General features: G+C 24.6%; 2 protein-coding genes across 8 annotated transcripts; one reads left to right on the top strand and one right to left on the bottom strand.

Moving 5' to 3' along the window:
* The first annotated feature begins 2,961 nt into the window (after positions 1 to 2,961).
* LOC122572207 (serine-protein kinase ATM) lies at positions 2,962 to 16,100 on the top strand. 5 transcript variants are annotated; one of them, XM_043736931.1, is made up of 19 exons: positions 2,990 to 3,034; positions 3,125 to 3,241; positions 3,443 to 3,598; positions 3,693 to 4,113; positions 4,279 to 4,632; positions 4,725 to 5,121; positions 5,235 to 9,586; positions 9,888 to 10,214; positions 10,280 to 10,585; positions 10,691 to 10,905; positions 11,130 to 11,470; positions 11,653 to 12,119; positions 12,216 to 12,487; positions 12,640 to 12,756; positions 13,358 to 13,513; positions 13,686 to 13,831; positions 13,907 to 14,013; positions 14,777 to 15,055; positions 15,254 to 16,100. In XM_043736931.1, the coding sequence occupies exons 2-19, from the start codon at positions 3,170 to 3,172 to the stop codon at positions 15,430 to 15,432; spliced, it is 8,664 nt and encodes a 2,887-aa protein (XP_043592866.1). In that variant the 5' UTR covers positions 2,990 to 3,034; positions 3,125 to 3,169; the 3' UTR covers positions 15,433 to 16,100. The 5 variants fall into 5 exon arrangements, with proteins under 5 accessions (XP_043592867.1, XP_043592865.1, XP_043592869.1 ...); XM_043736932.1 differs by having other exon boundaries at positions 2,962 to 3,241; positions 12,258 to 12,487; XM_043736930.1 differs by having other exon boundaries at positions 2,962 to 3,241.
* Positions 16,101 to 16,302: 202 nt separating this feature from the next.
* On the bottom strand, positions 16,303 to 25,256 carry LOC122572208 (DNA-directed RNA polymerase, mitochondrial). 3 transcript variants are annotated; one of them, XM_043736935.1, is made up of 18 exons: positions 24,821 to 25,256; positions 22,640 to 22,756; positions 22,351 to 22,556; positions 21,795 to 21,958; positions 20,941 to 21,293; positions 20,498 to 20,841; positions 20,074 to 20,343; positions 19,612 to 19,959; positions 19,264 to 19,434; positions 19,006 to 19,131; positions 18,706 to 18,906; positions 18,253 to 18,528; positions 17,828 to 18,073; positions 17,581 to 17,740; positions 17,220 to 17,463; positions 16,953 to 17,124; positions 16,655 to 16,746; positions 16,303 to 16,490 (listed from the first exon to the last, which is right to left on the bottom strand). In XM_043736935.1, the coding sequence occupies exons 1-18, from the start codon at positions 24,960 to 24,962 to the stop codon at positions 16,370 to 16,372; spliced, it is 3,753 nt and encodes a 1,250-aa protein (XP_043592870.1). In that variant the 5' UTR covers positions 24,963 to 25,256; the 3' UTR covers positions 16,303 to 16,369. The 3 variants fall into 3 exon arrangements, with proteins under 3 accessions (XP_043592870.1, XP_043592871.1, XP_043592873.1); XM_043736936.1 differs by lacking the exons at positions 21,795 to 21,958; positions 22,640 to 22,756; positions 24,821 to 25,256 and having other exon boundaries at positions 22,351 to 22,489; XM_043736938.1 differs by lacking the exons at positions 22,351 to 22,556; positions 22,640 to 22,756; positions 24,821 to 25,256 and having other exon boundaries at positions 20,941 to 21,291; positions 21,795 to 21,907.
* Positions 25,257 to 25,898: the final 642 nt, after the last annotated feature.

The following is a 25,898-nucleotide window of genomic DNA, read 5'->3' as shown; positions in this document are numbered from 1 at the left end:
GAAGAATTATGTTGCCAGGCCATTCGTAAGACGACCCTCCACGGACGATTATGAGCTATAATCTGTTTACAAAGGCTGATTTTATCCGAGTCAACGTTAGATGTATACTATATATACGTGTCGTTTTGCTTTTATCCCAAGAAACGAGCATCATCATTACCGATAACGTATATATGTACAAGGCTGAAATCTTACACAAAATCCATTAAATACTATTTAGTAACTTTACTTCGCATCGCATTCTTCCATACATTAATATCGTATGTTCAGAAATATTTCCGGATCGATATTTAAGAAACAACATCGACAACTCCGTTATCGCTGATCGTCCACCACCTATACATACTGTACCGATATAATCATATTCGCGAAATTCTAATAGAATAAATATTTCTTATTTTTTTTGTTTCAAATCGTAAATATCTAGTCACAAGATAATAATTAGACTGCAGATTTTTATGCAGATTCATATTTTAGAAAATATATAATTGAAAAAATAGAATTTTGCTAAAAAATTGTTTTGCCTATCCGGTATCATAGAAAGCACTATACTTTGGGTATTTTATATAAGCGTTTTCTAATATTATGTGCATTCTGTATAATTTCTCGCTTTCAAATTTCGAATCCCATAAATGCATAAAAATCTGCAATGTAATAATGATGTATATTATAGGTGTATAACATTATAATAATGTATATATACCGAAGGAAATAAGAAATCATGGAAACAAAAGGAAATAAAACTGTAGTAGCAACTTTGCTACATAATAATTATTTAATTGCTTATATTCATTCATTATTAAACGAATTCGCGGATACGATTACGTAAACTTATCTCAAAAATATTAAATGAAATTCAACTAACAGTTGGCCCATTATTCATAAAGGGTGATAGTTGAACTCTGTCCAATGCTTAAACTAAATTGGAGTGGAATTGGCTTATGGGAACGACTATCGTCATACACGTATATACCAACGCAATAGATATCATGAATAAATACCTTTGAAGTTCCGTGTTCCTTTATTTTCTGAAGTTCTAAAATAATTCGAAACTTTAAGATCGTTAAGCAAATTTAATATCGTAATAACTTCTTAATAACTTTTAATTTTAATTCTATAGTTGATTCAATGTATTCAACAAAAGGTATTTTCACATTGCACTTCAAATATTTAAAATATAAAATATATAAAATAAAATATAAAATATATAGAAATATATAAAATATTTTTTATTTACTTAGGTCTGAGAATAAGAAATAACAAAATGCATTATACGTACATTAAAAATGAAAAAACATTCGATCTTATTTTTGACAGTTTATAAGAAATGTAATTTTATTGAGTATGTTGTACTTTACAAGTATATTGTACTAAGCAAGATAATTTAACTATGTATAAAGAACTGTAATTTTTAATGTGATCTTCACTCATTTTTTTTAGTTGTGCAAAAATTTTTTTTGGCAATATTTACAATTTTTAGAAATATTGAATATATATAAATAATAATAAGAGTAGTTATTAATTATATAAATTATTGATTTAAGCATTGAATTTAGATAATATTACGTTGATTATTTTATGTTGATTTATTTTATATAAACATATTTATATAATTATATTTAATATAATATATATTTAAACATACCATATTATTAAACATTAAAACACATTAAATTACATATATTCTTATTCTTCATCGCATATATTATAATATACTAATTTTCTCGAAAAAAATTGCATGAGAGAATGTACATATATAATCATTAATTAAAATCGTAAAGATAAAAAAAATACAATTTTTAAAGATTTAAAGAAATGAATAATACAAATCATGTAAATACATGAATATCTACCATTATGTTTTCTCAATACTTGTATGTTATACTTAAAAATTCTTTTAAATAAATTTAATAAAATCTTCTTGTTACATGTAGTTTGTTAACATTTGTATGTCAGCTGTTTATTATTACTACGTCATATTAAATAATGATATTGTATCATTAAACGATTTTTGTAGTATAGATAAATATATATAAATACATATAATAAAAAGTCATATGAAAATAATGCTATTAATAATTTGTAATGTTACGCATTCAATAACCTTTTTGCATTAATTACGTTTAAATTCAATATCATGCTTAATATATATTTATTTAATAAAATTATAGAATGTATGTACCATATATATACAGGATGGAGTCAGGGAGATTCTGTGACTCAAAATGAGATAAAAATCAAGGATAACAGAATTGCGTTGGAGACTTCGTTTTTTGACAAAAACAAGTTTGGAAATTTGTAAAGTATGGATGAATTTGACCAATTCTTGACTGCACAGGAATAGACAATCGACAGGAGGTTACTCTACATACGAAAAAACTGAAAATGAAGAATAAAATTTAATTAAACAAAATTTGAGGCTTCGTTTTGGAAAAAATAGATTTTGGATATGTTAGTCAAGAATTAGACCGGTACACGTATACTACGCAAATCTCAAATTTAATTTTTCCGAAAATGAAACTTCAAACGAAAAATCTTTATTCTACATTTCTACTTATTTTCATATGTAGAATAACTTCCTATTGATTATCTACTCTTGTTTAGCTGGGAATTAAGCAAATTTATTCATACTTCATACATTTAAAAACTCAATTTTCTCAAAAATGGAGCCCCCAGCGCAATATTATCATTCTAGATTTTTGTCTTTGAGCTGAATTACGGGTCACGTTGTATATAGTAATTTTCTCAACATATATAGAAATATGACATTACACTTTTTAGAATTAAACTATTTTGTATTTTGTATAAGTATGCTTGAAAAAAATGCCTATTATATATAAGTTTACTTTGATTCGAATATTCACAGTTATATCTTCTACATAATTAGTTTAGTGAATCTTATTGTTCATCTAGTACTTTTACTAGAAAAGGTTTATCAAAGAGTAACCAGTAGAAGGATAGTTTCGTAGATTTGATTATTTGAGAATGAAAAGGAAGTATTATTTCGGTTAAACATCTTTTAATAGCTAATATGGTATTGTCAGTACTATCAATTGTTGTATATATGTATATATAAAATTTATATATATACATACATATGTAACTTAACGAATTTTCTTGTCAGGAGTATGTAATATAATATAAGTAAATATCAAGAATTGGAATAAAAATGTCAAGATATTTGGAAAGAGTACAAGAAATATTAAGAAATGCAGATAGTAAGAAAGTTGCAAGTAAAAAGGTATGTATACATATGTACTAATGTTTGTTTTATATCATTGAATTTTAAACTTTATCATTTTGGGACAATTTCTAGGCAAGAAAGGTTACATTAATTAACAAGTATTAATGTTTTAGACATTGTTCAATAATAATAATCTTTCATTGTGTGAAGGATAATGCTATTCATTGTACTAAATGTAAATTATAATTTTCGTTTTAGATGTGTGTTCAGGAATTATTAGAATTATATGAAAATGAAAATGCAATACTAGAAATTTGTAAAAATACAAAGGAAAGAACAGAGGAACAAAGAACAAAGGAAAGTATTGTAGATTGGTCATATATAATACATAGTGTCCATAGGATAGTATTAAATGTAAATATATTTTTATGCTATGGAATATAATTAAAATGAAATTTGTTAGAAGTAATTTTACATGATGTTATAACCATTTTTATTTTTATTCAAGGAAGCAGATAGACTTGCTAATAAAGATTCTTTTAATAAAGCAGCAATAACTGAACGAAATTATACATGCATACTTGTGAAAGATACATTTCGACATGCAAATTGTCATAAAGTACCACTTTTAAAATGTGAAGATATAATGCCTTTAATTTTACAAATTTTAGGGACACATATATACGAATATTATCATGATACTTATATAAATGTGCTAAATTCTTATATACTACCATTTAGAATATATCAGGTGAACATGACACATGAACAGTGGAAGGAATTGTTAAAAATGTGTTTAAATTTATATAAATATATGTCTTCTCCTACAAGTAAAAGAGTTGTTTTAGATACATTGCAAATGATCATTGAGCATGGTTGTTTGCATACAAATTTATTTTTAAATGTAAAAGAAATACTATTATTTTTAGGTATGTAAAGAAATTTTTAAAATAATCTTTTTAATTAAAATTTGTTCTAAAATTCCATGTTAAAAGCAACAACTATATATTATTTATAATTTAATTAATTTATATAAATATAAATTATTAATTCAACATCATAATAAAACATGCTATAACTTTTTCCAATTTTAGAAAGTATTTTCCTTAATGTAGAAAAAAATGAAGAAATTTTAGCTGAATCTAGTTACAAAGTTACATATACAATATGTCAACAAATTGCTGTAGAATATAGAATTACACTGTGTCATTTTAGTGAAAATATTTTACCGAATATAATCAGATTAGACAGTTCTATCGAAAAATATAAACTTTTACTATTTTTTGTAAAAATTCATCATCCTAAAGGAGTGTGTAAAACTTGTGATGGTGCTTATGCTTATGATTGGGGAAAATGGTACAATTCTCTTAAAAGTATGTATCTAATGATTTTGAAAGATTTTAAAGCTGATATACTTTCAAAGAGCTTCCTTTGGTTTGCAATTGAAGGTAATATATTTGTAACTTTTTTAAAATAAAGAATATGTAAAATAAATTTATTTTATTAATTATTAATCTAAAAATAAATATAATTGTTTTAGTTTTTAAACAAGTAATGGAAAATCCAGATTTGATCACTGAGAAAACATCATTCAATAATTATGATTATATACAACCAGCAAAACGCAGACGAATTGCTGTCAAAATAAATGGACCGGTTGATATGCTTATTGATAATAATCCAGAAGAAGCTTGGCCCATGATACAGGTCTTAACAACATTGTTTAAGCAATATCCTGAATGTTTAAAATCAGAAGATTTTCCAACATTTTTAAAAGTTTTAGTGGATCTTTTCACATTATCTCTTAAAAAAGAAAAGATCATAAATAATTTATTTGAACTAGCTGCTGTTTTGTTAATGAATGAAAAATTATGTTCTATAATGGATATAGAAAATTCAAATATTTATTGGGACCAAATATGGGATATTTTATTAAGGTATTATTTATTTATTTCAGATTTTAGGTCATATACATTTATTTTATATTATTTTACACTCTTTTAAAATATTGATTTTATGTTTGTGTGTCTATAGTAACTTATCGTTTTAGATCATTAAACATAAATCAGAATGAAATATCAACTCATAAACTTACACAGCTTTTTATAATACATAATAAAATAACAAATCCAAATGCACTTTTAAAGCTATATTTGACAAATGTTATTAAGTGGTCTATTATGAGTCTTCGTACATTAATAGTAATCTGTGAATATTTGCCTTTGCCTACTAATATAAAAGTATTTAATATAAATGTATATTCACCAGCAATGGATACAAATTCTGTTAGGTCATGTCTTATAAAATGGATATTAAATATTCCTTGGCACGAAATGGCAACACAGATAAGAATTGATGAACTGTGTTTATTACTTATTGCCATAACATTAAAGTCAAAACATCAGAAACAAATAAAATTCAATGAATATGATATTAATGACATATGTGATTGTTTAAAAATTGAACAAAATACTAAATCATTTTATGAAGACATTGAACATTATTATTTGTTATTAAAGTATAAAAAAAATATATTCACTAAAGAAAAGATGAAAAATGCAGAACAAAAGCCAGAAGTAAATAGATATGTACTGTTTATGGAAGATATTGTAACTTATTTAATAAACAGTTTACATGTTATTATTGAAGATGGAAATAATGCTCTTCATATAATTATAATAAAGATTGCGGTTGTTGCAAAAGTTTTATCAATGATGAGAGAATTGAATATGGTATCTAAAAATATCGAAGATTTATCTTTGATACAAGCATTGAAAAATTATATAGATATTGCTTATAGTTCATTGGAAAAAATAACTAATCCATCAAGAAACAAATATAATTATCTATTTAACGTAACAAAAGCACTTAATACATTGTATGGAACATCATATGATACTGATATAGCAAAAATAATTGTTACATCTGCAACATTGAATATGCTAAAAAACATATTTAGTTTAATGAATATTGAGGACAATGAAATTTCCGATTATAAAACTAATCGTGATTATTATGATGGCTATGAATCTAGACTAAATAGTCATAAATATTTGGGTAGAGAAGTCATACAAACAAAGCCGTGTAACTTTTGTGACAAAGGTACAATAAGAATACAAACAACAAAAGCTTTAGCATTATTCTGTTGTATGAACTTAAAACAAGGAAAATGTGAAATTCAAATAAAACTTATGGATAACTTGCTTAAAATTGATATGTACGATCTTTCACATACAGTTGATTTTATGATGGCTATAACAGTTTTAAAATCTCTATCAAAATATGATAAAGAAGAGTTATGGAGAAATCACAATGAACTACCATTGAAAAATTTGTTGCAATTATATCACGAATGCTATAAAGATGAAACAATTACACGTTATATATTAAATGTTTTACCATATTTCTTTAATTATGCCTTAGTTTACAATTACAAGTTAGATAATTTAATGAATATTATTGCTCAATTTAATAAGCTGCGATCTGAAAAAAGATATGGTGTCCTTGCTCATAAAGAATTTATTAAATGTCTCTCAGAAATTATTTATATTAGTCCTTCCCATTTTTGTTATATTACATGTCATACATTGAACCAAATGCCAATATTTGAAGGAATTTTATCATCCCTTATTAGTCATTCATTTCTTGCACAAGTGCAAATAATTAAGTGTATACAAAAGATATATTCTTTAAGGAATATTAATTTCGAATGGAAAGAAACATTATTTACAAAAATAGAAAAGTCAATAAATAAATTAGCCATTAACAATGAAACAAATGACAAAATAAAAACAGACGAGAAGGAAATTACAACAGCAAGTATTTCACTAATGCTTGCTGCTATAATATCTACCAATGGAACATTTCAGTGTCGTGCATTATTAACAATGTTACGGTTTAGCATTGACAAAAAGATAGAAAGTCAAATAATTCCAAAATCAATAAGTATTATGGCAAATCAAATCAATTATTCAAACATCATAGAAGAAAATTTAAGTTATTTAATGACATACTGGTTTAATTCAAAATATTCATCACAATTATTTCCTTGGAGTTTAACACAATGTAAATCAGAAGAACAATTTTATAAAATATATAGTAATACAATAGCATTTATTAAATTTCAAAATCTAGAACTTTCTAGTGTCATTTCCTTTTGCAATTATATTAACTTATCATTTAAACAACTCATTGAAAATATTTTTCCACAAATTGTATCATGGCTATTATATTGCATTAATGAAAATAATGGAAATAGATCAAAAACATTAGTAGGAAAAATATTTTATAAATTAAAATCAAATCAAGATGAATTTGCTGAAATAAGGAAGTTCTCTAACTTGTTTAAAGAAAAATTTGAAGAAATATTAATATTTCTTATTGAAAGATTACACGATGAAGATTACCTTGAAGAAATATTAGGAGAAAGAATATCGTTTGCAATATCAGATCCTCCTCATTTTAAAAACAAAACAATGCTTATTTGTTTAAAGTACATAGAAGAAAACTTTATTATACCAAAAATGTCTATACAATACTTTTTAGTTTATAATTGCCCAAGAGTATTACAAAAAATATTATCACATTTAATTAATAATATCTATAAAAAGAAATTTGAGGAACATAAAATAAAAGCTTTTCATCAGTACATATTTTTTTGTTCATTGATTATTAAAGAATTGAAAGAAGAATATTTCAATATGTTGTCTATGTATATCATAAAAGATATTGGTTACAGTTTACTTCACATAATTAAATTATTTGACGATACTCTTTGTAAACTAGGATGTAAATATTTTTACAAATTTATAAAACATGTTTTGTGTGTAAGAGTTGAAGGAATCAAAGAAATTTTGAATTTCACTGTCATAACTTTAATTCCTATAGCACAAGCAGGGAAGATACCTATAGCTCTAGAAATACTTCAGTTTTTAATAATTGATCAAAAGGAAATATTATCTGATGCAATAGAGAAATTAAATTCATTTCCAAATGTTCCTATATTTTTGAAAATACGAAAGATACATAATGATTTGAAATATAAAGCAAAGGAAATTTATAGTTTGGAACAAGAAGTAAAACATTTTTTGTGTACAGTGACTGATAAAGATATACATTACAGCATAGAAGATATTGCTCATTTACGAATACAATTATCTACAAGAAAAGAAGAATTACGAGAACTGTTTGATAAACTTGAAACATTTCATGGTTTTTTTGAAGATTGTACTTCAAGCATATTGCATCGATTGATATACAAACTCATAAAATTAACAGCATCATCTGATATAAATGTTTCAATTGAAGCTGTAAAATGTTTAGGCGAATTAGGACCAACTGACTTGACATCAATGATATATTTTGAGAAAAGTCATGTTAAAGAATCTTCTGATTTAATAGAAATATTATCATATAAAATAATGATAACAATGGTACAATTTTTATTTCAAAGTGATATTGAGTTTCGAAAAATTAGTGCTAATATATTGGATGTTGTACTTTCATCTTCTTGGGGGCAAAAGTTGTTAGATATTGAATACATGAACAATCTAAAAACTGTTTTGGATGAATCACAGGCAGTATTACCTTTAAATTATATTCAGCCATTTATAAAGAACAGAAACTCAAAAATGAGCAACATTGCTATAAACTACACAAAAATTAATGATATTATAAAATCAGATAATACCTTTTGGACAACTCAATCCGATGGTTCATATGCTAGTTGGATTATAGTATTAACATGTAATGTTTTAGAGTGTTTTACAGGATTTTATTCTGAAAATTTAATCCCCATTTGTAAATTAAGTACTGATTTTTGTGAAATAATTTTACCAAGAATTATTTTTTTGATAATTCATATAGATAAGCGGTTTATGAGTACCATATCTTTGTGTATCAATACATTTTTTGAATATCATTTTGATTTTACAATAAAAACAAGCATTCCTTCACATAAATTTACAAATTGTGATCATTGTATTGTACGTTGTATGTTGAATATTGTGAACTATATTAGAATGCAAGTTCCAAACAGTGATTTAGAATTTAATTATATATGTATTGCAAAAGCTGCCAAATATTGTTCAGCATTTTTTACTGCAATATTATATGCAGAAATGTCTTGTGAAACTATTTTAAATGATTATAATAACTTTACTAATATCTCAAAAATTGATTATGTCTATGAAAAATCAGCTGAACAAGGGAAAGTGATACAAAATATACTTAGAGATTCTTACGCTAAGATAGGTGATTTTGATGCAATTAATGGCACTGGTTCTTCACATTTACATGATCATTCTACTCGTATTCAACATTATATACATACCAATAAATGGGATAAAGTAATGCCCGCACAAGACGTTGAACTTTCTTCTGGGAATATGTCAGTAATTAAAGGTGAGTATTACAAAATTACATATTTATTTGAGAGCTTATAATTTTAAATTAATTTTAGCACAACATTTATTAACAAGATTTTAACACCTCGCAGTTTATGTGACATTAAAACTATGTATATATAAAACAAAATATTTTAAAATTGTTATATGTTTATATTAATTAGAAATTTGTTATTTTAAAGTATACAAAATTTATTTATAATGATCATAAAGTTTCAATAAATTATAATTTATTAAAAAGAAAATTATATTTTCATTATACTAACTTTAAATTATATGTAATGTATTATACATTTCAGAAATGGCAAATGGATTATATCAGTCTGGTCTTCATTATTTACTTAGTAATTTTATATCTACCATGTCAAATAATGGTGTAAAAATAGATAAAGACATTCAGTATGAATGTGCTTGGCGACTTAGCAATTGGAATATTTGTGAGACAAATCAAGCTTTATATTCACAAAATAACTGTAATTTAAAATTAGAAATAACTGAACATGATTATCACTTTTATCATTATGAAGCATTAAAATATTTTCATGAAGGTAATGAGACAGCTATACAGAATGCAATTCAAAATGCTCGCATAAATATTATCAAAGCACTTAAGAACATTAATCTAGGTAAGAATTATTAAACTTTCTGACTTTGAAAAAGTATTATCTATTTAACAATTGATTATTTTTAGAAAGTAGTAAAATTATATATGAAAAGTTAATGCAATTGCAATTAATTAATGAAATTGAAGAGTTAAGCTTTGCTAAACAAGGCGAATATGAAAAAATCTTACATAAATGGCAACAGCAGGATATTGCAAATTTTAATGAATTTCAATATATTGAACCCATTTTAACTCAAAGAACTGTTATGTTTCAAATAAATGATACTTTAATCAATAACGCAAATATTAAAAGTGCACTCTTCAATACATATTTGCAAATATCAAAAATAGCAGCAGATAAAGACAATTTGCATATTGCTACACGTTCATTAGGTAATAATAAGATTAATAATAATAATTAAGATTATTATAACATTAGATTAAGTATTCAATTATAAAATATATATATTTTATTCATATTTTAATTTTTTTATGAAGATATCTTAATAAAACAAAAGGATATACCATCAAAAATTCAAGATCAATTACTTTATCAAGAATCCTTATTAGCACTAGTTAGGAAAGATTTAGATGTTGGACGATTTCTTTTACGTAACTTAATGCAAAAAGAAACTTTAGATGCAAAATTACGAGCACAAATATTAAGAGTTTATGGAGATTGGATGGCTGAAACAAAATCAGAAAATCCCCAGGTATGTATCATTAAATAAAAGTAAATTAAAGTATGAAATTTTTAAGGTTACTTAGTACCTTATTATCAGCTTTATCTATTTTATTATTATTTATTATAGATATACTAACCATTAATACAATATTTTATTTCACTACAATATCTTACATCTCTCACTGCAATAAATTATATACATATACATAGATAATAAAGAAATAATGTATATTGTTATTTATTATCTTTCAGACTGTGATAGAAAAATATTATTTAAAATCTATAGATATAAACACATCAATTAGTACACAAAATACTGATACAATTAAAGATTTACATGATACACAAGTAGCTTTAGCTCGTTTTGCTGATAATCAGTATCAGCAAATTAGTTCATATATGAAATCTCCTCAGTTTGAAAATCTAAAAGAATGTATTACATATTCCTATAAAGGAATTAATAAACATTCAATTAGTGAAGATAAAGATATTAGAAGTGTAATGATTTTAAACCAAAGACAAAATACGAATGATGTTGCAGAATTGGAACATATACAAAAAGAAAAAGATAATTATTTGATTTTAGCGTTAAAGTAAGTTCCATATTTTTACAAAGTTCATAAAAGAGCTCCATAATTTCTGTTTTTCACATATCAATAAAGTATATTTATATTTTATTTACTATTAATATATTTTAATATATATTAATTATGTTAAAATTGATATTATCTTACTTAATATCTATAAATAAACATTATTATATTGCTTTATACAGGTATTATTTAATAGCACTACAGCACAGCGAAAATTATAATTTGTTAATATTTAGAATAATTGCGCTTTGGTTAGACAATATACATCAAAAGGAAGTTAATGATTTATTGCAAGAAAATCTTAACAGATTACCATCTTTCAAATTTATTCCACTTGTACCACAATTAGCTGCGCATATGAATGATGAATTTAATGAGTTTTCTGAAAAAATATATAACATTATGCAACGTTGTGCTTTAGAACATCCACATCATACATTACCAGTTCTGTTAGCATTAAAAAATTTATATGGTGATTATGATTATAATACAGCTAGAAAAAGTAGAACACTAGAACCAAGAGTTCTTGGAACACAAAAATTGTTACAAGAAATAAAAGAATCAGATATAAATTTAATTATACAAGAAATGGAAAAGTTATCACATGCTTTAGTTATGTTGGCTAATCTTTCAACTACCTCAAATAAATGTAAGTAGATATATTATTGTATTTTTAATGAAAATATAATTACATATATATCAATACATATAAACAGACATGTGTAATAGTACATCTTAAACTTAGTTCTAATTCTAGAATACTTCATCACAGAATTTCCATTTCTAGCGGGTTATGAAATTAAAATACCAAGAAATCAAAAAATTTTAAAGATTAAAAATTTTGAAAACATATTTGTGCTAACGTTAACAATTGATGTACGACCATCCAGAAATTATAACAATGTGATTGGCATTGCTAAATATACAGAATCATATGAAACTGTTGGAGGTATAAATACTCCAAAAAAATTAACTTGTATTGGTACAGATGGCATATATAGACATGAATTAATAAAGGTATATTATTAAGTGCATTACATAATATGTTCAATATTGGATAAAAAAACATTTATTTTTGATACTATCGAAAGACAGAGAGAGAGAGAGAGAGAGAGAGAGAGAGAGAGAAAGAATACTATATATTTTTAATTATTTAAATATACTTTTAGGGAAGAGATGATTTACGACAAGATGCTGTAATGCAACAAGTGTTTAATGTAATGAATATATTGTTAAAATCTCATAAAGATACTAAACGTAGAAAATTAACAATTAGAACTTACAAGGTAATATTAACAAATTATTTATATTTCAAGAATTTGTCATCATTAAATTAATTACTATTATTTTTCTTATTTATTTAACGTTTTTCAGTATCACCGGCCATGAGATGGACTTAACTTACATTAAACTAACTAACTCACCCTTTTACACCTCTGACTTCCATTTTTCAATAAATTCTTCCTTTCCGAATCAAATCCCTTAGATAATATGTCCTGTATTCTTTATCAGCTTTTGTTCTCCTATGTCTCTGCTGACCCTATAAAAACAAATTTTTTGGCATATCTTTAAAAATCCTTATCTTTTCTCTCCACTCCTGCCACATTCCAGAATAAGAGCTTCCCTTTTTTCTTTTTATCATTTTCTTCTACTCCTTTCCTACTTCTGTATTTCAATTAATTACTCTTGCAGCATCCCCTTTATCTTTTCCTAAATTGATTAATATTAACTAAAATTAATTATTTAAGCAAACACGTTTCTTTAATATTAATATATGATTAATTAGTGATACAAATTATTTTAGACATATTAAATATCTATTTTATATGTTAATATAATTATAATCTTATATGTCTTATACTTATGTTTTTTCTATTATTTTTCTAGGTTGTGCCATTAACACAAAGATCAGGAATACTTGAATGGTGTGATAAAACAATACCTATCGTAACTATATTGGTAGGTTCAGGTACTATTCAAGGACTTCACGAGAAATACTATCCAAAGGATTATAAAGCAAATTATTGTAGAGACAAACTAGCAGTAAGATTCTATTCAAATAAGATTTAATTTTACAACCAATATGTATTGTTTTTATTTTGATTATTATTTGCAGTATGAATTTTATAATGACTATATATAGAACATATAGACATAATATAGACAGTATATAGAATATTATAGTATGGAAATATAATGTAAATTTTATTTCTAGGCAGTGGGAAAATCATCGACTAATGTAAAGTTGAAAGTATTTATGGATTGTTGTGCACATATGCATCCAGTGATGCATCACTTTTTTATTGAAAGATATCCATCACCTGAAACGTGGTTTGAACGCAGATTAGCATATACACGCAGGTAATAATATTTTTGTATAGTAATTACTCTTGAATTTATTATATTCATTAAATTATACTTACTATATTTTCACAGTATAGCAACAACATCAATGGCAGGATATATTTTAGGATTAGGAGATAGACATTTAAGTAATATCTTAATTGATCAAATAACTGCTGAAGTAATTCATATTGATTTTGGTAAATATGATTACGTAATTTTTTAAACTAGTAGTAATATTAGCAACATTGTATTATTAGTACTATTATTAACTCTTTGCACTCGAGGACTTTTTCGGCCGGGCGTAGCAGCTACTCCGGGTGATTTAGCATATACGTGACGCGTGTCTTACAGCTAGTGTAAAATGATTTCATATACAAATTAATTTACAAAAACATATTCTAATAATTTATCTATATTTACATCTTTGAAAATATTATTTTGTAATATTAATTTCTGTATTTTTGTACGATAACTTATAAAGCATTCACCAAGATGCATTCTTGATATAATTAATCTCATTTTTCAACAGTTCAAAATCAAGTTCATCTTCATTTGAGCTAATTTCACTTCCAAAAACCACTTTTTTAAGGTTTCTAAACTATAATACTTTTACCATGATCGTCGAATCCGAACTAACGTTGGAGACGTTATTTCAATACCATAGTTGAACGATAGTTTCGGAGGGATATAGGATTAAATATTTTATCTCCATTTTAAAATCTAACACTTTACACTTCCTAACAAAGAACACAAAGAGCTAAGGAACCAATTTACGAACCAATATTGCACCCTCATCAATTGGAGATGTCGAAATCTAGCATAAACAGGGACTATCGCCTCTCTCTCGCCACTGGAGTTGCAGCACGGAATGCCGTGGTGACTGAAAGTCGCCTCTCGAGTGCAAAGGGTTAATAATGTAATTTATGGATACTTCAATTTTTTTGTTATTGAATATAATAGGCATAGCATTTGAACAAGGAAAGGTATTACCAGTTCCTGAAACCATTCCATTTCGACTTACACGAAATATTGAAGACGGTATGGGCGTATCTGGAGTAGAGGGAACAATGAGACATTGCTGTGAGAAAACATTAACCGTATTACGTGATCAAAGACAAATAATTATAACATTACTTCAAGTTCTTTTATATGATCCATTATTTAAATGGACTATAACGCCCGCTGAAGCACGTAACATTCAAAGCGGAACTTCATCAAAATTAGTCGAAAATAATCAGTGTAAATATAATTTATGCTTTCATACTTTCCTTTCTTGTATTATACTTTTTATATTAATCACATAAATTAATAATATTCTACGAATGAAATTTAATATTTTATTGAAAATATATGAATAATGTAATATAATATGTTATATATTCATTGCATCATATTAGTACTACCGAAAAATATTTTAAAAATATTTATTATTGATAGGTTCTAGAGCAACTAATAAGACAGCAGAAAGAGCTCTTTTGAGAATAGAGCAAAAACTACAAGGCACTGAAGAAGGATTAGCATCTAGTGTATCTGGTCAAGTTGAAAGACTTATACAAGAAGCCCATGATCCTATGAATCTTTGTCGTTTATATTGTGGATGGCAACCATACCTATAATATTCCTATATTTCATAATCTTAAAAAAAAACGAAAGATTTTATCCAAATGTGATATAAGTTTAGAAATCACTTATTTCACAACACTACTTTAAAAGTATGATATTTGTATTTTAAATTTATTTATTTTAAATTTTATACGAATTATAAATATAAATATGTACAGGTTAAATATACAAACGTGGTGTTTCTACATACAAAAATAAATCGAAGAAAAACGTTTTTTCATTTAAAGTTTCACTTATGAAAAAAAAAGAGTTTTTAAACCATTAAGTACCTAATTAATAAAATGATTCTTAAAAAGTACTAATCTTATTCTTATTTATAAAATCATTCAAAATGGAAATTAAATACAAAATAAAGGAAAGTAATATCGATATCGCGGAAATAAAATAACAATAATAACAGGAAGCAAATCGTGGCATTGTCCATATTTAATAATATAGAAAATTATTCATAATTTAAAACATCCAGTTAATACACGGATATCTGATGGGTTTTCAAACTCATTTTTCTCGAGAACGAAGTCTTAAACGAAAAAGTGTTCTTTTTTCTTTTTCGTCTTATCTTTGCATGTAGAATCACCATCCGACTGCATGTACCATAATTTCAGAAATGCTCTGTATAAATAACACCACTTTAAAAAAATAAAAAATGTATACAAAAGTATATGTATTCTAAATATTGAAATTTTTATCCAAAGTATCTCTATCTATCTATATCTGTAAAACATCGTTATTTTAATAGATTTATTTCAGTTGGCATAATGTATCATTTGAAATCAATAAACAGCTATTTTATGAATATTAAAATATAATGACTTAGGCATAAATTACGAATTGAATACACGTAAAGTAAGGGATATAAAAACTATATTATATTTTAGTAATTTATTTTTACCATTAATTTACATAAAATGTTCTAAGACTCGTAAAAATTTAATTAAAAAAGTATACAGACGACAAAACTTTATTAATATCAAAAGTACCTTTTGATGGTACCTTAGTTAAACATTTGCGTATTTCTTCAATGTTAGGCTTATTTTTACGCTTTAATTGTCTGAAATTATATTATACTCAAATTAAAATATACGTTTTATTAGATTAACATTATATAATATTTAAATATAATACTGTCAGTACATTAATTTACATTGTATTGCATTGTAAATTATGAATCTATATTTTTTACTAGAAATATATATTTTTGTAAACATTACTTACTCATAAATTGGTAAATATCGTTTCACAAAAAATATAGCTAAATCTTCAAGGATGGGTTCAGAATGAAGAGTAACAAATTGTTCTCTGCATATCTATAAAAAATAATTATGTATCTATAAGAAAATATGAAAAACGTTTGAATATCCAATTTATATTCATTTTATATTTGTTTATAGTTTACTTACTTTATATATTGTGGACTGTTGGAGTATTATTAGACTTATACTATGTATTATATTCAAGAACATTGAAATGTATGGATAGTGCAGTAAATTACTTTACTTAGTAGTTTACTTACTTTGTTCATAGCATCTACAGTACAAGGATGAGTCCAAAAACAATCATGTACTGAGACAAAAGTAATATTATTTTTATTACAATTTAGCCCAGTAAGCATCATGTGAGTGGAATCTAGAGAGTGTATAAAGTTTGGTGCAAATGCATTTCGTTGTTTTATGCTATCAGGTTTCCTATAAACATTTCCAAAAATTTTACTTTTGAACATTACAATATTAGATACTAAAAGTAATTTGATGTATTTACAAAATTATATACTTGTACTAACCTATTATCATCAATACAGACTTTTGAAGATTTTTGTTTCATATAAGGTTGTACAATAGGAAGACCTAATGGGGTAACCCACTCCACATTTTCACAACAAATAGAAGAAATAATTCGAGCACATTCTGTGAACCAATCTTGGATTTCTCTTGCACTTTTAAACATTTTTCTTAAACTGTGAAATGTGCTTTCAGTTAAATATATACTAGCAGGCCAAATATATTCCTTTGGAAAGTTTTCTATATCTATACAAAATACGAATATTAAAATAAATTTTCATTTCTTTTTGGTTCATAACAATATACCTTAAATCTTTTCTCTTTTGTCCAAATATTCTACATACATTGAAAAATGAAATTTACCTTCTAACTGTTTTGTTATTTGAAGTTTTGCACCATATTTTGTTACACCATATACTGTTGTCATCACAGTTTGCTTTATAACTTTTCGTTTTACATATCCTTCCAATATTTGTGCAATTTTAACATTATTTTTTGCATCAATTTGTCGTTGTGTTTCAATCTAAAATGTAACTGAATATTTTTCTTTCCGAAAATATTTACGTATACATATTGCAACCTACAATTTTGTGTAATACAGTAAACTTACAATTGACACAACTTCAGAATATACATCTTTTGGGATATCAAATGGATGTAAATTAACACTTTCCGCACCAATTTTATCTTTACCAAGTGCTGCATAATGCTGAAGTCCATTACAACTGCCATCTTGATGTACTGGAAACGTAGATACATATTCTTCTACATTTGGTGCTTTTAATGCATTTGCTATTTCCATGCACCCAGCTAAAGTTTGCCATGGTTCCTCTGATTGTTTCCACCACATTTTACCCTTTACAATATGAATACCAGTTCTATTTATTTAAATTATTTCAAGTATCCTAATTTTAAAAAATTGTGTAGGTTTATTTAATATAAACATGCAATTATGAATTTCTTATGTAGCCATTTCATCTTGTCCTTTAATATACTAAAATAAAAAACAATCCTTTTTTTTAAATAAAAACTTACTGTTAAAGGTTTAGTAGCACTGTCAAGTATATTATCCATATTCTGATTTGCATATTCAAGCCGTTCTTTAACAGAAAGTCCTTTCTTAAAGTTAGTTAAATTAATAACATGTAATTTCAACCAATCTAATCCATTTGGACCTAAAGGTTTTCCCTTTCCAAATAAAAGTAAAGACCGGCCCAAATCAGATGATAAATGATTTAAATAAGGAGGTACTGGGTAAACTCTTCCTCTAAAATCCAAATTATGTGGGAGCCAAAATATTCTGTTCCTAAACTTTAAAAAAATAAAGAATTCACTATATAGAATGGTATAAATATATAAAATTATGTATTTAGTTATAAGAGTTATAAAGGAATTAAAAAATAGTCTAATATATACTTCATATCTAATTTAACAGTGATTTGCTTATTAATACAAAATTAATATATTTGAAAGGATAAAAAAACATACATGATTGGCGATGGATAACTTATAAAGAATATCACACCACAACGAATACATATCATACTTCCTTTGATTATATTGAGCTATTGCTATTGCTGCTTTTTGTTTCTCTTCAACAGTAGCATCTTTACTTATTGGACTTGGTGGAGTTAGTACAGAAACTGATTGAGGAATATTTAATTCTACAGAACCGCCATCTTGAAAAATCTAATTAAGAAACACATACAAATGGAAATTATTTATAATAATTATAATTTGTATTCATTATCAATAAGAGCTATTAGACAATTCTAATATCAGAATTACCTTAATTGCAATATCGAGTATAGCAGTATTAACTTTCCATGGAATAGAACTAAGCTGATTCAATGAATCAAATATAGGAAATAACTGTTCTGGTTCTGTATTTTCAAATTTATCCCATAAACCAGTCTAAATAAAAAATATAAATAGTATACATTTCTCTTATACAGTATAATGTTGAAGATAATATATATATATTGTTGTATAATATATATATATATATATATATACATAAAAAATAAATAAAAATTACAAGCTTACAAAATCATTTGAGGTTCTTATAAAATCAGTTTTTGTTATAAGATACCCTCCTAAATATATTGAAATCCATGGACTTGGTGGACTATAAGAAGGTAGAAAATGTGATTCAAATGTTAATGTTTCTAAATGTATCTTTCTATATAATTTTGATACTAAAGGATGTGGTTTAATCTGTAATATAAAAATAAATTTTATGTATTAAAAATATTTAAATAATATTTAATTTTTTCTCTAAAGCTCTCAGATATTAATGAGTTCAATAACCTTCCCAATAAAACTAGCTGAAAATATTGGGTACTATAAAACTTTGAATATTCCAATATTTAATTAATAATATTCCATACAAACCTGTTCTGATAAATAATTTCCTTTGTTCCTAAACAATGTATAAAATGCAGGGATAGAATATTTTAAATCTTGTCCTTTTAGAATTTCAGGTTTAAGCATAATATCATTCAAGATAATATGATACAAAAACTTGCCAATATTTATTATTACATCCATAGGCCAATTTAAAGAGGTAAAATTTAAAGGTGTACCATATTTTGTTTCCTTATACTCAAAATGTTTCCATACAGTACGATTATTCATATTATTTAAATGTGGCATTTTTTCAGGATATAAGTACCATTGAAGGTATTTTGAATAAATATTAGCTATTTTATCTAACACTCCATTTTGTTTCTTTATTTCAATCTATAAATTAAAATTATAAAAATTGAGTGTATGCACATGAAAATTATAATGACAAAGTACACAAATATTTTACCAACAAATGTATAAATATAATTTATATAAATAGTTTCATACCTCATACTTCCTATAAATGTATTTTCCCAATGTAATGTATAATGATTTAAGAGATGAACTAAAAGTTTCTGATCCTGCAGCTAATTGTCTAATTTCACGTAATATAGCATCTATGTAGTATTTTTTATCCAAAACTTCTAAAAATGGATACAAAACCATTAGAGCATTATGAAATTGACTCTCCTTTTGTTTTAAGCACTTCAAATTCCTTTCAAAAGCTGCCAATGCTGCATCTTTCCAATAATTTTCTAGTTCCATAATTTTTGTTTTCTGATATAAGATAAAGAAACCATTAGTACTATATCAAATCTTGAAGATTTATAAAAAGCATTTGTATTTACAAAAGCAAGTGTAATTTTTAAGTATAAAAATTAATATATATTTGAAATATTAAGCAATAGAATGTTGCATAATAATATTTTACCACATCAGTGTTTATATTTTCCTTGCATGATTTAATACTTGGTATCTGTGTTTTAATTGCTAATTCATTTTGAAACTGTATTTCTAACAAATCTTTTAGTTCTTCTATTGTAAATAGTCCTTTTGCTGGACTTTCATAGTTACTTTCCATTGGAATTTCTCTCATAAGTTTACATCTATAGTTTCTATTTAATGTAGTGTATGCTGGTTCAAAGTCTGGTATTAATATCCTAATTGCCTTTAATATATTTTCTCCCTGGTCAATAGTAAAGTATGACTTACTAAAGATATCATCGAAAGATATATTGTAAGTATTCATTTCAACACTTAATTTTTTGAGTAATTCTGCAAACGAAATAAATTATTATAGTATATTTTCCTTTATACATGCAGGTTCAATCATATTAAAAATTTATATGCAATAAAATATGTATATATAATTACCAATTTGTTTTGTATTTACAGTCTCACTTCCCAAAACATCAAATATATATGCATAAGTTTGGGATGTTGGTGTTAAAGAATCATTTTTTATCATATCATATAACTCTAAAACTTTCTCTATTTTTCTTCTGGAAGCATAAGCTTCCAAAAGAATATTGTAAAGCTTAATATTTTCATTACATTCCAAATTATTTTTAACATATTTCCTATATTTCATTAAGGTTTTGTTTGCTCTGTTTAACAATCCACAACTTAAATAAACTTGTATATGTGCTAATAAACATTCAACATAATTTTTTACTCCATACTTGTTTTTAGTTTTATATATTTTCATCTTCTTTTGTGCATTACCTCTAAGAGAAACAGTTTTGTTAGTAAAAATTATTATTAATTAAAGTTACAAAATAATACAATACTAATTATATGTGCAAAACAAAATTTAGTAAATAATAATAATAAATATTTTATAAAGTTACAATATTCAACAAAAGTTAAAGTAAGAATTAAAACAGAAAAATATATCATGAAAATGTTATATTATTAAAAATTGTTTATATTTCTGCTCAAGACAATTCCAATATGATCATTTTCAAAATAAAATGATAATTATAAAGCTTAGTACAGTAACAAAAATTAAATTTTATAATAAACCAAGAAAATCTCATATTATATTGTTTGTAATGTGTTGTAATGTTTAGTAATGGCTTTAATAAGTAATAATCTACATGTTGCATGACTCTGCACATGTACAAAATCACAAAGGAAAGATATTGATAAAAATAGAGCTATTAAATTGATGATATAATATGAAAACAAATATTCCAAAATCACAATTTCATTCTTATAATACATACATGCTTAACTCTAACACATTCTCCAACTTCTGATCTTCTTTCAATTTGGTCTTTTTAATAGAATGAAATGTAGAATCTTTTTGAGGCATATTATTCTTGATTTTGTTACCAATATTCAAATTATCTTTCATTTCATTTTTAGTAACTATATCTACATTATTTTCCTATTAATGAGTTATAAAGTAAATAAATATATAATCTTGTTATGTTAAAAATACTTAAATAATGTAACATTATGTTTGAAGAATCTTTTAAAAATTCAATTTTCAACTGTAGAATATTTTTTAAGTTTTAATTTAGAAAAACTGATTTCTGGTATATCACAATAATATTGTGCTTGACACTATGGATTAATATTTTTATTTACAAAAATGAATTATTATTTATGAACTAAACTTTTTATAAAAATAACAACTTATTCTTTTTATTGAGATCCAAATTTACATATACTTTAATTTCTAAATAATTATGTTTAATATTCTGTTTAATATTTTAATATTTAAAGTAAAGAAAATAATTTAACACAATCAATTAGGAATAAATTACTGTAACTTACAATATTTAAATAAGTTTCAGCATTGCAAAAATCATGATAATTTTCATTCATATATTTTGAATCGAAGAGTTGATTAAGTATAAAAACATCTTTACTTTCACATAAATTATCTGTAGTGATGTCAGGATTATCAACAAGTATGGATAAATCAGATGCTTTTAACTTTTCTATTTCAGTCCTCTTAGTACTTGCTGTTTTATTTGTTACTATAATAAAAAGGTACAATATTGCAGAATAATTTATGTCAATATGTGAAACACATTTATGTAAATGTAATATCAAATTTTACCTGCTAATAATTCAGCATATTTTTTTGTTCTTTTCTTCATTTCTTTCTTTATTGGTGAATGACCCAATATATTTACTGTTGTTGTACCATAAATACGAACTTGCTGATATTTGATAGCTATAAATAAAATGAATGTACATTACAGTTATAAGCTTGTAAACATGAATAATTAAAAAATGTATGTGAATGTGAAACACCAAATTCATATCTAATATATTATACATATAGTACATATTTACGTTAAACATTAAATGACATACATTTAAGATAATATCTATTTGTTAATAAATAAATTTATTATGTCAAATACTTATTATAACAAATTTCTTATTTTTATACTTGTAATTTTTTAAAAAAGGTTTTAATGACTTATTTGTATATGATATTTTTTACTAGTTGTCACAATATACAATACGCTGACAAAATTAAACTGTCAAACTCTAGGACTCCTTGTTTATTATATTATTCCTATATATATTATTTCCAATTATACATATATTTTCTTAGTCATATAAGTCGCACTGTTAAAAACAGATAATTCCAATAAAAAATTATATTAGTTTCCCAACTAAGTTTTAAAATTACTTATCAAAATGATTTTCACTTAATTTTTACATTGCTTTGCATTATGAGTTAAATCCCCTAATATATTTACTTTATATAAATAAAATTTTTTGTGTACCTTTATTATGAAACTTCATAACAAACGTCCTGAATACTATTTGATTTTACATTGATAATCTTTCTACAAATCGTTATTCATGCTACTACAAGATAATACATGCAGTTTGTTTTTAAGCATTTCATTTCCTGATTTCAATTTTTGAAACTACTATATATTATATATTTGTTAGGAAAATCATTTCCAAATGACATGCAAATTTTCTTAAGTGCTTTATAGCTTGTAGTTCAGGCTTCGATTGTTACAATAAAGAACAAAAGAAAGTTTAATGGATAATCAGTACACAAAACACCATATTTTTAGAAAATACAATTATTTTTGACAAAAACAGCTATAAATAGATATAATATATACACTACCATATATAAGTACTTAAACACTTAATGTAGTCTAATTAAAACATTGATATTCTGATTATATTTTCAATATTATGACAGAAGATTGTTTCTCTACTGTTATTTCTTTACTTCTTGCCATAATTGGGATCAAATGTTCTGCTAAATTGATATTGAAACAAAGAATATATCTGTCAATCAAGTTTCATATTCATTTTTAATAAACAGCTGGCATTTTATAAAATCTATATAAACTTTTAAAATGTGGCTGCAAATACATACTCCAATCATTTTAAGATCTCAACATTGAACAGATATACTTAAAGTCATTTAACTTAGGTATTAATGCACAAGCAATTCTTAGCCATCTTTAATTGATACATTTTTATTTATACTAATTAATATCAACTATCTTTTTTACATCTAATAACCATATATGGTAGTCTGAGGTAAGATCAAAAGCAAAAATTAGTATAAAGAGTTCTATTTGAAATATATTTTATATATTTATAATAATTTGGAAGTGTTCAAATACTTATGCATGATGGTGTTTGTCTATATAAGAGATGACTGTTATCAATATGGTAAAAAATATTTAATGCAAAGTTATTATTAACGTAATATACCTATTGTACACAAGTATGAATTTTAAACTTTTTTTTGCCCGCCACCGTAAATATGTCATATCAAATAACAGCGCTCAAAGTGGCTATCTTAAAATCAACTTTCGCAGAAAACGATGTGCTAATGATAAATTTATTATGTTAAGTAACACATTAAGAATTTTTCTATATCTATCATAATAAAATTTCATAAAACGCTTAGGTCTAATAGAGACACAATCATGTGCGAAAAGCAGCGTGAGATTTTTCAGGTTAATTACGTTTATTATGTAAATATCATTGAAACGGGAAAATAATAAAAATTACATAACGTTTTAATAATGAAATTATAATTGATAAATATTCTAAAATATTATACTATAACTTGATCATGTAATAACTTAATAATCTCAAAAATTAAAACTTTAAATGACACAAACCCTAAAATATGTACATATAAAAATTACTTCAATCTCATTTTATAGCCGGCAGGCAAAAAGTAATAAAATATTTATATATATAAATTATTCATAAAACTGAATTATATACAGTGTAAACGTACATTTTGATATATTTCCGTGGTAAAAGTTACAGAAAGAGCATAGATGCATTGATCGCTGCATCATTATTACTTGCTTCGGTATGAAGAAAACACCATGTGGAGACATTCGTTCCGCAACTCGTGTTATTAAAAGTTTGTACATTTTTATACGATTACATAAAGTTAACCACTAACTATGTAATAATTAATCATCTCGCAGATAATGATAAATTTATATAGGAAAATTATCATTATTTACAACATAACATAACTCACGAAATGAAAAGTAGCATTTCACACCCACGAACAAAATGAACATGCAGTTAATAGATGGCATCTTGTAGAATGGAAATTCTTAAGATTTTATACTCATTTCAGACAGGGAAAATTTCATATTTACTTGCTGATTAAATATGAATTGTTAATTTAGTTTTAATCTACAACACATCATATTGTTAAATTATATACATATGTAGCAATATAAATTATTTTATCGAATTTTAAATTATTAAAACGGAAAGTGTAAAATTAGAAAAAAGTTCTTTTTTTGTAATATTACAACTATTTCCATTCTGGTAAAGATAAATAATAATTTTTGCAATATGAATGGTGAACTTAAAATGTTTTGAGTCACGTGAAATAAATTTTTAAAGAACCAAGTTACAGCTTATTGAATTTCTAACTATATTATTTCATTTTTCTGTTACACTCATATGATACATTATGTTACAACATATTATTATAGAAACATAAAATAGATGCATATTGAAAATTGTCAGAAATGTCAATTTTAAATTTCTAAAATTTTTAAATTTTATTCACGAAGTTGAAATAGCATTTTAAACATTATTACATGTTAAAAAAGATTTTCTATTCTAAGATCTTTTTTTTCATATTCTAATAAAGTAGAAAAATTCTTTAACAATGCACTAGATAGAGATAAAATACGAAATATATATTGATAGGTTAATATAGGTTATAAGAGCTTTCTACTTAACATCTTCTTTATTTATAGATATTATAAATTTATAAAATGAAATTTTATATGTTATGAAAATATTTTAATTTTAAATATTAAAGTCATGAAATACAATTGAAT

This window comes from Bombus pyrosoma, linkage group LG10 (genome assembly GCF_014825855.1).
Source record: "Bombus pyrosoma isolate SC7728 linkage group LG10, ASM1482585v1, whole genome shotgun sequence".
NCBI lineage: Eukaryota > Metazoa > Arthropoda > Insecta > Hymenoptera > Apidae > Bombus > Bombus pyrosoma.
Note: the sequence above shows the minus strand (reverse complement) of the source record. Positions and strands in the feature narration are given on the sequence as shown.